This window comes from Syngnathus scovelli, chromosome 12 (genome assembly GCF_024217435.2).
Source record: "Syngnathus scovelli strain Florida chromosome 12, RoL_Ssco_1.2, whole genome shotgun sequence".
Classification (NCBI taxonomy): Eukaryota; Metazoa; Chordata; class Actinopteri; order Syngnathiformes; family Syngnathidae; genus Syngnathus; species Syngnathus scovelli.
Genome location: NC_090858.1, coordinates 10,317,510 through 10,334,272, shown reverse-complemented (window position 1 = coordinate 10,334,272; position 16,763 = coordinate 10,317,510). Strand labels below are relative to the sequence as shown.

Genomic DNA, 16,763 nt, shown 5'->3' with positions numbered 1-16,763 from the left:
ATACAATCCCAGTTTCCCATGTACGATGTAACCGCGTAACAGTCTGCAAACAGATTGTGTCTCGAGTACCCTCTGGAACATCCTCATTGGCAACACATGGAGCACATCACTTCCTATTTTTTCCCCCTTTCCAACAGTAAACACTCATCTGCACACGATTAGAGTCTACAATGCACACGTACGGTACGTATAAACACACTCATTTGTTCAGACCTAATTCCTCGGACCCTACATAATTGTGCTCTTTAAACATGGTGTGTTTTTCACAATGGATTCAACGCACACACAAACACAGTCAGCCTATTTCCCCAAGGCTATATAATTGTAGATTCATCTGTAATGGTGCTCACTGCACCAGATTGTAGAATAGAACCAAAATAATTAAATAAGAATAAGAATAGTGAAAGAAAATTACGATTTCTTCTGTGCTATATGCCGCCATTAGATTCGATTTTTTATATGTGCCATATGAGAAAAGGCGGTGGACACAGATCTTTGTTATTGTACTAAAGTTAAACCCATTTCTTAATAGCTTTGAACATTCTACTAAACTAAAAAGATAATCTCAGTAAATGAAATATTTTCTTTTCTCCCTCACCCCATCTACTTATCCCCTTTATCACCATTCTTAAAGTTTTTGCTCCCTTTCATGTATACCTTTTTAAGTTAAGATTATTTTCCAGGAGTGGGGATACAGTTGCAACCGTTTTTTTTTTTTCTTCTTCATTTCCTGACAATGAAAGCCACATGTGATGGAAGCCAGTCACGGCTCACCAAAACAGGTAGGCACGCTAAGTGAACTGCGTGCTTTGCAGTGCTTTTTAAAGCATGTGCATCAACTTTGAGTGAATGTGGAAGGAATAACGCCCGTTGCCTTTCCAGGTATGGTATGACAGAAAATATATGACTTCGTATCGGTATGGGGGGAGAAAAGAGGTGAGACAAACACTGCAAAGCAATTCACCTCTGCCTTGCCTTCATGACAGATTGGTTGGCATTAAAATGCATCCCATTAGCAACTGTTACAGTCAGCTACTATAAAAGTCACTGTGAAAATCAGTCAAATGATGAGCCACCTTGAAAGCGGTTGCTTTACCGCCGACAATGCGCTCTTTGCTACAATATGCATCACCAAGTCTACTTGCAAAACATCTCCAACAAATTCCATGGTTATAAAATGGAGCTGAAGCTGCTTCAAGTGTAAAGCACTAGGAAAGAATCTGCCATTGCCTCCTTCCCAAATCATGCTGCCATTACAATTAATAAATTGCTTTATTTTTTTACAAGACAAAGATTTTGGTTGTTTACTCAGCACTACTGGCAGAACGTTTGGGGAGTTATAGTTATTTTTCCAGTCCTCAGGCACAATTGGCCTACTCAAGTTTGTGGAAAATGTTTCACAGTTCGGCATGCTGACTACTTTATTTTCCCCATTTATTGGGGAAGGTGAACACATACTGCACACTGCTACAGACCATAAAAAAGGTTGATATTTAATTTATTGATCACGCACCGAGGATGTAAAGCTCACTTGGTTTAACGGGTCTTGGTTTAATATGCATTCTACTTTGGAATTTCACTCTTTCGCAGTAAAATTTCAACAAGAAGTACACATTATACTAAGTAGACGAGAAGAATAGTGTAACTTTGATTGGATTTATTTACCAACAAACTGCCACAATAAATTAAACCCAAGTTAATATGTATATCCTACAGAGAGTGCAGAATAAAAATCGTGCAGTACCTTACTCTCACTACATTCGCTGGGGTCATCCCCATGAATGGCCATCTGGTATCGGCTGTACAGGGCCACAGACTGCTCATAGGATGCGGTAAATTGGGGGTCCTCAAAGTTGACTGGTACTAGCCTCACCTTCAAGCACAAAGTATAAAAGGGGAAACAATGAGGGTCAGCCAGTGCTGTGTTACATTGCTTGGAGGTGGATACCGCCAGAATTCACGTACGGTATATTCCTTCCTTTGCTGTAGAAAAAGTAGAAATGAATGGAATAAAATGATCGAATTCTAAGTGACTGAATATACACTATTTTTTTTTTAAATGGCTCACATTTGGACAAGCAACTTGAAGATGAGGCTAGTGCATGGATCAATACGTTTTCACAGACTGAGCATTCTAACCCTTCCTCTGACTTTTAGATCAATAACCTTGACCCTTTTCATGGAAGCATACTGTCAAACTGCAATAACTCCTTTTCCACAAGGACTGCACAGTGTACCATGAACAAGACTCCAGCGCTAATCTGAGAATCCTTTCTGTGTCACTTTTATGGAGTGGCAAGCTACTACTGTGGCATAACATTCCCAACATGATTATGTAGAACGTCGATAATAAATTTGAATTATTCTGCCCTTTTACAAGATATTCTATCCACCTAATTTAGCATGAATTTGGGCACAAGAAGGAGCACCAATGAGATTATTGTGAAAACTGGGTTAGGTTGTCAAGACAGCCCTCAAAATCCAAACCACAACAAATAGCCTACCGACTGACTCAAGGCCAAGTCGAGACACCTGGAGAAACACTGCTCTCAACCATGGCGTATGGAAACATTTTCACCTCATTATCTCTCTTTTTGGTTGTCGTTTTTTTTTTTTTTTTTTTTGACACATACGTACATGTGATTTCAACTGAAACGTAATGGTTTTCACTTATACTGACATCTTTGATACTCCGTGAAGAGGCATGAATCATCGACAAATATGTAGCACACTTAAGTAAGAGTAGAGACAATACGTCTCTCCCAAATAAAATAAAGGACTCTTTGAAAAGAACGAATAAATGATTGTACTCAAAATAATTCTGATTATATAACTATTGCTATTTTGTTTTTGTTCCTCTGGATGCCTATCTATCATCTCCCACCCGCAATGGGAAGGCCAACAGCAGCTTGACCTATGCCACCCCCTGACCTGGCTCTCGGAGGGTTTGTCAGGAGGGTCCTTGTGAATTGCCATCTGGTAGAGTTTGTACACCTGGTAGGAGGCGTCGAAAGAGGCTTTGAACTGCGGGCAAGGGGGATTGGCGCACACTAGCCTCACCTTCAAAAAAAAATGGATAGATAGTTAACATCAAAATGGGGAGCAGGATGGCACAAATATTAAAAAAAGGAAAAGCATTGGTACGTGTAAGTGTTTCTAATATCAAGCAAATTACTATTATTCTCTTCCTCTGTGTCACTAGCCACTCCTTCAACCAGGAGCTTTTATTGGCCAAAGAAGACACTCTGTCAATTGAGTCTTCTCGGCTGATAGAATGGGGGCTTGAAGCTACAGTTTAATGGATTTGGACTGAAGAAGGCTAGTCTCATGTGAATATTGGCATCCATTTTTCAAAGTTTAACGATTCCTTATAAAAGTAAGGAAATTTCCCAAGCTCAATCTTTTTAATTATGCTCCAGTGCTGAAGATGTGTTTTGACAGGATGAACTACTTGAGGCACGCCACAAGTCACACCATAGTGGTGAGATGTTTTTGGATGTTGAGGTCGGGCTATCATAATAGTACTACATAGCACAATTAGTTGGATATTTGGCTGGCCAAGAATGTTTAAATAGAGCCAAAAATATTAATGTAAGTCTAATTATAAGTTGATGAATTGAAAATGTCATCCAACTTGCACCTTTCCCTAACCATACAAGGACAAAACACCAGTCTATAACCAAAAAAATATATTTTTTTTTATGCTGGTGGGACAAACAAAAATAATTACTCCACTGAAAATTGTTCACACTAGATTTCAATATAATTTGCTCATTTGACCATACTGTAAACTGGAGTTAGTTCAGGGAGCCTTTAGACTGTGTTCCACGTCATATGAAGGCTGGTAAGAGTCACATGAGCTCCAAATCACTGACTAAACTATTTTGCCATTGTTCAAATTTTAAATAAAAACAAATTATAAAGCTGTGTTACCAATGAAAATGGCATTTGAAAGCGTTATCTTGTCATGAGGGTGCAGAATTCATGTCATCACATTGCCCTCTGGTGGTTGAGAGCTGGACATCACCAGCACAAACGGACACAGGAACAATATCTTGGGATACATATATACCGATTGAGTATGTGACAAACTATAACACCACGGATTTCACAGCAGTCATGGCAAAATGTGAATGTCAATTAAGCCATCTAAATTTCAGGCAAAGCCACGCCAAACTTTTATTTGATTTTTGCTTTTACTGCTTGACTATTGTTTTCAAATATGGTCATCATTTTACAAATATATGTGGTCACAAAATCTGGATATTTTCAAATCCATTTTACTAACTAACTTACTAACAATGCTCTTGTCAGTGCTCTATGACCATTCCCAATTTGTTTACTATGGGAATGTCTAGAATAAATACAGAGAATTTAATCATTTAATCAAAGCATTGAGTGTTCTAAATCAAAAGTCTTGATGCAGGATTGCTTACAGTATTTTAGACATGAATGTCCAGGAATAATGAGACCATATTACATAAAGTACAGCATGTCAAGAGTGGCGATCAAATTAAGACACACTATTGGACAGTGTACTTTTCAGTATAAAGTGTGCTTGGCCAAGGGTACTCATTCTGAGCTAGTAAAGTTTAAGCCCCTGAATCCAGATTCTTTATGCATCCTCAAGAATCCATGGGAAGGGTGTGTCAACAAAAAGACAGTGTTTGCATCTGTTTTGAGTCGTGGTTATGACCAAGAATGATGTGACTATGCCAACCTCAGATTAGGTCCTTTGCCAAGGATATTTCCAAAATCATTTTGACTCCCTACTAAAAGTTAATTTTCATGTCTTTTCTTTTATTCTGATGTGGGATCCGTGGTTTTAATGTCCTCATCGGTGTAACGTGACCCATTCAGTCTGTAATTCCACTGATCTTGATTGAATGGAAACATGGCATTTTTCTCCCTCACTCTGTTTTGGCCAGCTGCTAGCCTCTGTACATAATAAACATTGCGAGGTCACTGAACCGAACGATGATGGATGTAAGAATTTAGCTTTGCTGGAATCACCACGACAGACAAATGCTTCTTGCAAGTCACACAAAATCAGAATGGAAACCACTATTGCTTACCTCAAAGCAATGAGATGAAGTGTCAGGGCATGTCTCTGTGAGAAGATCTTCCAGGGTTTTGGTTTGGTTTGTCTTAGTGGCAGCAGGCGGGTTAGTGGAGGAGACCCCAACGCTGCTATGTTTCATCTGCTCCTTCTGGTGATGCCGCTCTTTCCTTAACTCTTTGGCCTTTCGGCAAGGGGGTCGGTTGGGGTCTTGTCCTATACCTCCACCCCAGAGAGAGCAGACAGTAATAAAAGCAATGCTCGTGTGTGTGTGTGTGTGTGTGTGTGTGTGTGTGTGTGTGTGTGTGTGTGTGTGTGTGTGTGTGTGTGTGTGTGTGTGTGTGTGTGTGTGTGTGTGTGTGTGTGTGTTGCCATTATCGTAAAAACACATTCTCCATTTTCACTATCCGCTTTTGACGTCACCATCACATTGTGACTTATAATATTAACATTCTCTGTGGTGACGCGGTCTTGTCTCCACCCCCACCTCACCCCCTTTTCTTCTGCTCTTCCTTTTCCACCACCATCTTTTGCCAAGACCTCCCGCTCTCCGGGCATCCCATGTCAACAGTTTACACGCCCACATCCTGTTTGGAGCAATAAGGAAACGAGGACCATTTCCTGATTGGCAAATTGCCAGACGCAACTATCAGTTCACTTTGCAACTTTCCCCTCCATCAATGTAAGCGAGGGATATCCTCATCAAAAGGACAATCACTAAGTCATGTTAAGTATTACATTTGAAATGTGATTTCCCATGAAAGACAGCACAAAATAAAGAAATGACACATTTTCAGGCTCCCCTGTATACGTTGGTGCAGCCTGACAATTTTTAAGTCTGCAAAGGGATCAGCCAGTGTCAATTCCGGGCTCAAATGTAGAGTTTGTTTATGCTTCTCTTCTAATTAGTGAGAAGTGAGCGCAGTCTTCACACATGAAAATGTAGAACCAGAAGTTTCCCTTCCTGTGTTTAATGGAACTGTATTATCTGCATTAACCCATTGCAAAGTATTGTATAAGGACAATATTTGACATTAAGCCTAAGAATAATAGTAGAGGATTAATAAGAAGCTACACACATATAAAATGTGGCAGCAAAGTTATAACACTGCCTCCTTCTGGCACAAGCCAGTATGTCACAATAACACAATCCTCCCATATGACAAAGTCTGATCGCATTTTTAAAGCGTAACTTTAGGATCAGAATAAATTAATGTTCAATACTTGGTAGTTCAGCTGTGTTTTAGAGGCAATTTGTTTTGGGATGACAAAATGTTCCTCGTGTAGGTTAAAATGGAAAATCATCCGCAACAAAAGGACAATAACAAAGTCATGTTAAGTATTACATTTGAAATATGATTTTCTGTGAAAGCTCGATCCTTCCACGCCAACATTTTTTTTACCTTTTTGTTTGTTTGAAACAGAGCGTGGGCACAGCCATACTGAAAAAAAAATGGACTTGAGTGGGTTATATATTAATTACACAGAAGGGCTTTTGTTAAACAAATAAATTGTGAAAGGGTAAATAGAGTGGGTTTTACATGATTAGACAGACTTTCATTAGTATTAGGCATGTGAGTTGTATTGTGATAACTGTATTGTAAGAACTTTGCACTTGCAGTGTGGTTGCAAGATAAACCTGATGTGTGATTTGTTTGTTGCCGTATAATTATTTAAGAAATATGTTTGAAGCCAGTTCAAATGGCTTAATTTGCCTTCAGAATAAACTAAACCTCTGTTCAAGATGAGTGCCAGAAAGTACAAAAAGTACTCAAACAACAGATTGTTGGGGTCTAAAGTGCACAAAGGGAAATCAGTTCACCATCCTGATAGAGGTTATCCATCCATCCATTTTCTGTACTGCTTGTCCCCACAGGGGTCGTGGGCGTGCTGGAGTCTATCCCAGCAGTCATCGGGCAGTAGGCGGGGGACACCCTGAACTAGTTGCCAGTAAATCACAGGGCACACCAACACAAACAACCATCCAAAACAAGAAACTAGAAGTACTGCTTTCACTGTGGTCACTCTAACTCCACTATTCTTTGCCTTTTTTCCTCCACAACCCATCACAAATCCCACACTGTTATCTTCATGACATTGCAAACTATTGAAAAGTAGAGCTCGCAACTTCCACAACGCAACTGCAGGCTTGCAACAATATTTGCTGATTATTTCACATACCGTCAGAGAAAGCCCTGCATACTATTGGTACCAAACTTTGAGAATGCTCGATCAGATTCACTGGCTATTTGCACAGTCGCATTGTTTGCAGCGTTCATGTACTTTTGGTAATCTGACATTAGCTCCGCACCCAGAACTGAAATAGAGTCACTCTTTGATGGAAACACACCAAAATGTAATTAAAGCTACCTAGTGACACCACCTATAATTTTTTGAAGGGGAAGAAGAGATAAGATGACAATGTAATAAGGACATACAATAAAACCACTGCTCCAGTTTCAGCTACATTTACCACCCAAGAGCAGGACTGTCACATAATATGTAACTTGATTTCTTACCAGGTTTTGGGGCTGTGGTTGTTCTGCCCTCCGAGACAGAGGCTGGCTCTTTTCTAGATGGCTCTGAGCCAGTTGGAGTGACGTCTGTCTCATTCCTCTCAACATTTGTCACAGCCGGACACTCTGCTAACTCCTTTTGGACATCCGTAATAGCGCACTCCATTTTTTTACTTGGTTCTTTAGGACCTGCAACTTCACACACTGAATCCATTGGTTGCGCTACAAAAAGCAAAAAAAAAATCTACATAAAACAAGTGGGGGATAAAATTATGCAATAACAACAGGCACAAAACATATTCACAAGAAATATTCACAAAAATACTTACCAACTTCATGCTCTTTTGGTATTACTCCTTTACAAATGTATTTATTGAACTTCTTCAAGATTTTCTTATGGGATTTGGAAGGCTTAAATTTCACAGTATGGCATCTTGAAGAGCACAGATAATCAGTTCTGGTTACAATGCTTTCAAACAAATATTTCCAGTAGTTATCTAATTAAAACAAATAATGAGCATACAAGACTACATGATCATGTTTGGAGATCATTACCTGATAGGATATTGTGGACAGCATGTCTTGTTCATGATGGGCTTGTAAACATATTTACCGCTTCTATTCAAAACGAAAAGAGAAGGATAAGGTCTAACTAAAAATATATAAATGAGGTTAAACTGGGCTTCACTATGGTAGTGTGTGACGTTTGTGATTTGAAAATAGTTGAAAGCCATAAATAAATTGCTTGGTACCTTCTCCATCCTCGGTCTATGAGGTCTTGGTAGTCTTGTACTGTCATGGAGTGAGACCACATACCTGAAGAAAAAATGTTTGCATCATCAAGCCACAATGCTGAAATACATTGTAATTGTTTTTGATCTTTGAGAACAGAGCCAAAGAAGTAATATGAGAATATTTATTTATGCTCTTCATAATTCTCACACTATAGTACATTTGCCAATAGTCGCGTCTGCCTACATGCACATTATTGCTACCTGTACTCTAAATGAATCAAATCCAAGTAAAAAACATTATTTCGAAGTGCACCTCAGGAAAAAAATAGTATGTAAAAGACCGGCATGAACATGTTTTATGAATCTATATAAAATACGCATTGCACTTTTGGAATGTAACTTGTCCATGTTGATAAACCGGTTGACGAACAACACCCCGTCCCTCCGCCCAAAGAAATTGTCAGCCGATACACCGATGAAAAAACATCTCGCTATTTTTCACGCCGATGAAAAGGAAATCTCCCTTTTTTTTTCACAAACCAGAGTTGGCAAGTACGTATACGCGGTGCAAGTGGCTAGCTCGATGCTAGTTGGCAACACCAGCTGTCGATGACTGCTCATGTTGTAGCGTTTATCATGAGAAAACGACAGCATCAATGTGCCAAATAAACAAAATTGCACACAAGACTGGTCTGATTTTAAGCCGCATGTTATTTGAATTGATGCTAGCTGATTAGTTTTCGGGATGGAATTAGAAAGTTTAGGGTAAATATAAAAACACAACGGTTAAAATGGTAACATTCCCAGTCCTGCCAGAGCAACGCCGTCTGTCACTGCAGTATGCATTTAAAAAAAAAAATCATATTTCAATGACTGACAATATTACAACATAAGGGATTGGCAAATGTGTTCGCTGACAGGAAGGGCTAGTTTGTTAGCATGGTCATTTCCAAATAAGACACTGACTTACCGTGAGAAAAGTTTCCCTTTTCATTTTTGCAGTAACCACAGCGGTAACCGTCCTCTCCTCCAAAATATTCGACGATAGTATAATTGTTTCGTGCCATGTTTAGAGCGAAAACTGATGACGGATGAATGGAGGGGGACGCAGGTCACACAACTACAGTAGCTCAGGAGCGTCGTGCAAAAAAATAAATAAAAGGAAAAACTTTATTTAGACCATAACTACGAACACAACTTTGCTCAGAACGCTTTGCCGTTATAATAAACAAATCAAATGGAAATGTACCAATAGGGTTATGACACCATTATGAAAAACAAAAACGTTTTTAATATTTTAATATTTTATTGCCGCTATTATTTTGTTCCCGAGCCAGTGGCAGCCGGCCCACACTAGTGACGTCATTAGCAAGTATCCGGGGGATTTTCCTTTTTCCTCCTAATAAACTAGGTTAAGTCAACACAGACCCTCACATTCTTTCTGCACAGCTAATTGTGTAAAAACCGTGATTCAAACCTTCAATTAAATAGAGAGAAATAAAGTACACACTAAATACTTCGTACTTAATTATTAAAATGCATTGTGCTCTTATGAAGAAAAAAAGCTGACTGGAGAATCAGGACTGAACTGACGTCTTGTAGGAGCCAACAAAACAACACAGCAGAAAATTGATAAATTAGCAAATAATTGCAATCACAAAAAAAAATACACCTTGCCTGTATGTTTTTAGGTTTTTGAGATGGATGAATTGGATGAAAACACAAAGCTCGCTATTAGGCTGCCGCCAGACAACGCAATGGCCACAGATCATTTTCACATCTGACACACCATAAGAAAAAATCTTAAATTTAGGTCACTTTTGGGGAAGACCTCTGTTTAATGTTCACGTTTCTCCATGGTTATATTGATTTATGAGTGCATAATAAAACAGGAAGTATAATAACTAACAGAAATAAAACAAGAAATAACAAATTAATCAAAGTTACCAAAGTGAATATTTATTCAAATAATCCATAACAAGAAGAAAGGGCATAAAAGAAAACCGGCAACACAGCACTGCATAATTCTCTAGTTAATTACAAAAAGGCGACAATAGAGTTTGTAGAAAAATAAGTTAAAACCCCCCACTGTGCCACTGCTGACCTTTTCATCACTGGGGATAAAACTGAGTTGTTGGGTATATATGCTTGGACATAACATTTTTCCTTATTAGAGTCAAAGTGTTTGCACAGGTTTCCAAGAACCATCATTTGGTACAAATAACCTCGGTTCTGCACACAAGCTTTCTGCAATTACACTTGATTCTTACAAGAAATGAAGAGGTAGCAGCAACATACGTGCTACTCTCAGACACAAACCTTTGGATGCGACTGACATTGGCAAATTAAGAGTCAATGAAAGTAGTCTGGATCAAGAGCCTAGCTGAAGCTCCCCTGGGGAACAGGGATGTTTTCATGAAGGTATTTCATACTTCCGTGCTCAGAGAAGTCAGCCACAGTATGACCTTCTCCTCGAAGGACCCATTTGGTGGTCAGTAGCCCCTCTAACCCCACTGGACCTCTGGCATGGATGCGTGCTGTACTGATCCCCACCTCAGCACCTACAAAGAGAAAAATTCAATTGACTTTTATTTTCTTTCATCAGTTTTTTTTTTTTCAATTATACAGTTAAATCAATATCATCCGTACCGAGACCAAAGCGGTAGCCATCGGCAAAACGAGAGCTCGAATTGAAGAATACGCAAGCACTATCCACTTGCTGCAGGAACTGCTCAGCTGTCTCTTCGTTTTCTGTTACGATGACATCGGTGTGGGAGCTGCCATATTTATGGATATGGTCCACAGCCTCCTGCATGCTGTCCACCACTTCAATGCAGCACTCCAGATCACCGTACTCTGTCCGCAGGGACTTCACCTCAGATGGGCTGAATGTTAAATACGATGCAAACCGGGGACCGGCGTGAATCTTTACCTGAAGTAATGAAAACGAGGTAACAGAACAGTTCTTCGTTACAAGCTAAATAAGGGGAAGTGAAAAATATTACAACCGAATAAGGTTGAATGAAAAAAGTCACAGAAATTGCAATGTTTGTCTCACTTGTTCTGTTCTGAGCATATCGATGATCTGGTCAAACATTGGAGTTCGCAACAAGTCTCTATGAACGAGGAGGGTTTCCATGGCATTGCACGCCGCAGGGTAGTCACATTTAGAGTCTCGGACTGGAATCAAATGCATACATATTCAACACAAAAATGTGGTGTTTGCATGTCATACAAAAGTTATATATATTTTTTTTTATAATCTTTCACACACACACACACACACACACACACACAATGCAGACACACCAAGCGACGAGTACATACCAATTTCAACAGCTTTGTCAATGCTTGCTTCACTGTCAATGTAGACGTGGCAGATACCCTCACTGTGGCCCAGTACGGGAATCCCCTTTGCTGCTCTCTGGATGTCTCGCACCAATTGCGATGAACCTCTCGGAATGATCAAGTCAATGATTGTTTCCAGTCTGCATAAGTCTTCAACTTCTTCTCGTGTGCTAACCTGCATGATCCGGTCAATTAAAACAAGAACATCAGGAAAAAATAATGGGCCGATATTGCACATAATTTAACACTTTCAATCTCACCAGTTGAATAGCATCTGCTACTCCATGAATAGAAAGTGCCTCCTGCGTGAGTTGATGCAAAATTCGGTTGGTGTTGGAAGCTTCCTTGCCACCCTTCAGCAGCAAAGCATTTCCGCTTGCAATGGCCAAAGCAGACACCTGAAACACACATTATAGATCCGATTGTAAACAAAAATTGCCATGAAGACACGATATTATGAGCACAAACACATTCCAGTGATAATTACTTGTGGGAGGCAGTCGGGCCGTGACTCAAAGATCACCAGCAGGACACCGATAGGAACAGTGATCTGCTCCAACTCCAAGTTGTTAGCTATCCTGGTCCTCCGCAGCACCCGGCCCACACTATCCCTGGAGGACACGGCAAGCTGACGCAGGCCGATGGCCAGGCTGTTAAGTTTAGCTGTCGAGAGACTCAGCCGGTCAATCAGAGCCTGGGATAAACGACCTGTAAAGAATTCCAGCGAGTACATTAGGATAATAATTACAAAATGCCACATTTAGAAGATTCACATGGAGTACTTTTTTGTGCCTGAACTCGTGCATAGGTGGATTTCAGACGTTCACATAACCTTGTTTATCATCTTTACCTGAGGACGTTGCCAACTCCATGTCTCTCTTGTTGGCACTGAGAATCTCATCCTTTTTCTCTGTAAGCAACTCGGCAAGACTGCAGATGATTTCTCCTCTCTGGGTATGCATAAAACGTGCACAATTACCACCGTCACAGAAACCGGTTTGAATGGGAAAATTTAGTTGTGTCTTATGCCAGCCTTAAAAAATATATCTAAGGTTTCTAGCACTCTAGCAACTAATTTGGAAACATACACGGAAGGTGTCTTTTTTCTGTAGCTATCATTAGCTAAATTGCTTGTTATTTTGAGTTAGTTCACAATGTTGGCCGAGCTATGGCAAAACAAGTGAAACAAATATTGTATATTTAAAAAAAAATCTGCTTTTACATTTGTATTGTGTATGTTTCACATGCTCACCGAATCCTTGCCAGCAATTTGGCAAGATTTTGAGTCAGATAATATACTGCCACCTCACATGAATATTAGCTAAATGAGATTTTTAACTTCATGAGGGAAGGAGAAACTCACCTGCTCTGGTAAAAGTGAAGCCAGAGTTCTCCCAGCAATACGGGCCATCTCTGTCTGCTGCTCCACAGTGGGACCTGATGGTGACAAGAGTACAGGTAAAATCCACAAATATTAAAATAACTCATTATGAAAATACATGATCATGAACAATTTCCATTTGCATTTATCTCAACACACCTGCTGGTTTTACTTCAGAGAAAAAGGTCCCCACTTTCTTCCCCTCCACAATGTCTGTTATGACATGGCCTGTGACTTTGGGATCCGTGCCGTTGGCAATGACTACGGATGACCCACCCTGGAGTGCCCACAGTGCTGATTTAACCTGTATTGGGGAAAAAATGGTGGACATTTTATCATCAAGAGCCCCTCCTTTTTTATTAATTTAAATATTGTGTTTGTTGCATGAACCTTGGCTTCCATGCCACCAAGGCCAGATCTGGACTTGGTTCCATACGTGATGGATTGTTGGTCTCCAGGGTAGAAGATATCAATAAGTTTAGCATCATCTGTTCCTGGTGGCCTGTCATATAGGCCTGCAGAAGAAGTTTTTTTCACAGTTAAGTTTACATCCAGCTATACAGACATTGGCTTGAAAGCAAAAAATTTGAAGATAAAGACAAACATATTTGACCGATTACTTTTGCTTTGTAAACACACTATATTAATAAAGATGGGTTGAGTTTAGTTGAATAACGTGTTAATAACTAATAAATACATATATTTATTTTCTATAGCTATCTGACTTTGGGTGGTAGGTGAGGCACAACTTAAACTGGTCGCCACTCAATAGAAACTGAAATCAATCATTTTAATATTTCGGACAACCATCTGTACCTTGGACATCCGACAGGGCAATTAGCAGGTCCACTTTCATTTCAACAGCCAGACGGGCGGCTAAGCTGTCATTGTCTTTGATGCTTATTACCTGAAATACATAAAATCATTTTGATTAGGCTGGAAGGAAAAAATGCTAATTGAAAAAAAAAACATGTTATAAGACAATAAAAACCAGCAAGTCACATGAAGTAGTTCAAAGTTCACCTTCTTCAAGATAACACAAGCAGGAAAATTGAAAATTACAATACCTGAATGTAAAATTAAACTGCATGTTGTAATGAGTAAAAACGTAATATCAGTTTTTTTTGGCCTAACATACCCATACACAACATTTCCCACACTTAGCATTCCCAGCATGCCCTTCACACAGTACCCACATTTACTCCCTGTAGGTCACTCTTGGGAACAGGGGGAGGCACAACGGCATCATTGGTGTTAATGATGGGGACGATGTTCATCCGCAGAAGTTCAAGAAGTGTGCTGTTAAGGTTGCGCCGCTTCTGCTCATCATGAAAATCCAAATTTGTGACTAAAATCTGTAGAAATTAACACACAATATTTAGTGACACTTACTTTCAAACACCTTTTAGCTTAAAATAATTTAAAAAAAAAAGCTCAAGTGCATACTTGTGCAGTGCAGATGCTATATTGGGTAAACATGGCTTCATACAATGCCATCAGACCGCTCTGTCCAGCAGCTGCACAAGCTCTTGCCTCCAAAACTGGAATTGCCTGCAAAAAAAACAAAAAAATACTCACAAAAATGTCTATGGAATATTTAACAGATTCTTATCTAATAAACGTATACAACACCATTTCCTTCAGCTGGTTCTGGCCTGAATGTAAAGCTTGTCTGACGCTTTGGGACAGGAGGATTTCATGTCTTAATCTCTGCTTCCCGAATGCCACGGCACCACTGGTGACAATCATCATCTCCCTCCCTTGATTCTGCAGCACGGCCACCTGACAGGATACAGCAATGATGATGAGTTAGCATCTTGAATTTAACTTCTTAACTCCAATTGTGCATTACCTGCTCAACTATGGAGGCAAGTCGCCCCAGCGCCAGGCCACACTCATCTCCTCGTGTTACCACAGCACTTCCTAGTTTCACCACGATGCGCTTGGCTTGCTTCAACTCACTCCGATGGGCAAAAGACTTGCCATGGGAGCGTGGTTGTGAGACTGTAAGTGCACATTGGGGATGAAATGGTTAAAAGTTTACCGGAAAATCATGAAAGTCATTTAAAAGATCAACTAAAGCACAGGTGTCAAACTCTAGGCCCGGGGGCCAGATACGGCCCATCACATCATTTTATGTGACCAGCGAAGACAAATTGTGCATCAAATTCGTGTCATTACTAGAATTGCAAATTGTCTTCACTTTTAATATATATATTTTTTAAATATTTGACCAGTTTTTACTCGTCTGATTTGAAAACGAGTTATTTGTCAGTTTGTTTTGTAGCTTTTACTGTATATAATATGAGGTGCTCATACATTTATCTGGGTTGACAGTCATAATGGCCCTCCGAAAGAAGCTATGACTACAATGCGGCCCGTGAAAAAAATGAGTTTGACACCCCTGAACTAAAGCTAACTTCAATTCATGAGTTAACTCGTTGTAAATTTAGTAAATGTGTGTTACTTACATTTTGCTTGGGAAAATGTTCTGATAGAGGCAGGATTGACTTTCACTTGCCGAATTCTGGATGGCAAGTGAGAACACAAGTGGAGTCTGGCAAACATGGCACCGAAACCTAAGATCAAGTGTGAGAAATGCAAAGCAATGTTCATTTAATGCAGCACTTCTGGCCAAATCTAAAAAGTGGCACCTGCTGGATATGATGTCTGGCCAAGAGCAGCAAAGTGTAACCCGTCTCTCAATCTAAATTTGTGACAAGCGCTGGTTAAAACGCGACCCTAATAGGGACACGCAGTATAGAAAACGGACAGATGGATGCATGCATGTTTTTGTCAACAACAGTGCCTGAACTTGAGGAAAAGAAATTGACAGGATCTATTGATTAAGGTTTTTTGGTTGATGAACTGCTCGTGCAAAGATATAATATCCAGACAGTGGGTGGCACTCAAATAAATAAATCTCACATAAACATAAACAGTGGCATTACAGCGTGTTTCAGGTTGCACGCTATTCTAAACATGCGAAGCCGAGATTTGCATATGTCAGCTAGCTTAGCATTAGCTCAAGTTATTTTGCCACTACATGCAAATAGTGAAAAAAGAGCAAAAATTGAGGGGAACAGTCCCTACCTCGCGAAGATCAAAAGTGAAAAACCCTGCCCAAATGCACTTGAGTAAACTTCAGGAGCAAAGACACGTAGTCAGGCTGGAGGCACAAGCTGCCACATCCACAGCCGGGGTGGCCACGTTTACGGTTAGAACGTCGTGACTTCAATTCACAAAGGAAGTTTGCGTAAGCTTTCCGGTTACGCAGCACTGCGTACTCTATTGTATTTTTTGCGTACGCAAAAATACAGTAGTAGAAGGACGTAACTACTGAAATACGTACTGTAAACTTGCAGCTGAAAATAACTTGTATCACAGAGTGTGGTAAAATAAATATTAGCAATTGTTATCAAGGATCTAATACATTTGAACGTGCATGGTTATTTTTTTTTATTTGAATAATTCAACGTACTTTAACTTTGTTGACTGATAAAAATTGGTGGTTGACATTTACAGGCTAGAAAATCGACTAAAACTATTATCAAATAGTAGAATTGCGCAATAAATTTATTGTAAATATATATTATTGCACAAAGTTCCTCAAACATATACATTACAATTTGTATACAAAATATATGTATGTATATTGTGTGTACTGTACTACATTTGTAAACTGTAAAGGGGGTGCAAAAAGTACGAGTTACATTTAATATGGT

At 39.6% G+C, this 16,763-nt stretch overlaps 2 protein-coding genes across 6 annotated transcripts in view; both read right to left on the bottom strand.

The window, feature by feature from the left end:
- The window catches only part of LOC125978719 (arginyl-tRNA--protein transferase 1), a 31,511-nt gene extending 22,033 nt beyond the window's left edge, over window positions 1-9,478 (bottom strand). The window contains exons 1-8 of one of the 5 annotated variants that reach the window (XM_049736334.2): window positions 9,280-9,478; window positions 8,328-8,391; window positions 8,131-8,193; window positions 7,905-8,008; window positions 7,579-7,797; window positions 5,076-5,275; window positions 2,932-3,060; window positions 1,745-1,873 (exon numbers count right to left, since the gene is read on the bottom strand). In XM_049736334.2, the coding sequence (XP_049592291.1) occupies window positions 1,745-1,873; window positions 2,932-3,060; window positions 5,076-5,275; window positions 7,579-7,797; window positions 7,905-8,008; window positions 8,131-8,193; window positions 8,328-8,391; window positions 9,280-9,376 (1,005 nt within the window). In that variant the 5' untranslated portion in view covers window positions 9,377-9,478. Of the gene's footprint in view, window positions 1-1,744; window positions 1,874-2,931; window positions 3,061-5,075; window positions 5,282-7,578; window positions 7,798-7,904; window positions 8,009-8,130; window positions 8,194-8,327; window positions 8,392-9,279 lie in introns of all 5 variants that reach the window. The other 4 variants (XM_049736333.2, XM_049736335.2, XM_049736336.2 and 1 more) reach the window with 4 other exon arrangements.
- A 768-nt stretch (window positions 9,479-10,246) lies between these two features.
- On the bottom strand, window positions 10,247-16,287 carry aldh18a1 (aldehyde dehydrogenase 18 family, member A1). Its single transcript, XM_049736315.1, has 17 exons — window positions 16,132-16,287; window positions 15,510-15,617; window positions 14,891-15,042; window positions 14,671-14,820; window positions 14,485-14,589; window positions 14,235-14,393; window positions 13,855-13,945; window positions 13,429-13,553; window positions 13,198-13,342; window positions 13,021-13,094; window positions 12,508-12,607; window positions 12,145-12,365; window positions 11,918-12,055; window positions 11,637-11,832; window positions 11,368-11,489; window positions 10,959-11,241; window positions 10,247-10,870 (listed from the first exon to the last, which is right to left on the bottom strand). Exons 2-17 carry the CDS (start codon window positions 15,604-15,606, stop codon window positions 10,689-10,691), a joined length of 2,340 nt encoding a protein of 779 aa, XP_049592272.1. The 5' UTR covers window positions 15,607-15,617; window positions 16,132-16,287; the 3' UTR covers window positions 10,247-10,688.
- Window positions 16,288-16,763: the final 476 nt, after the last annotated feature.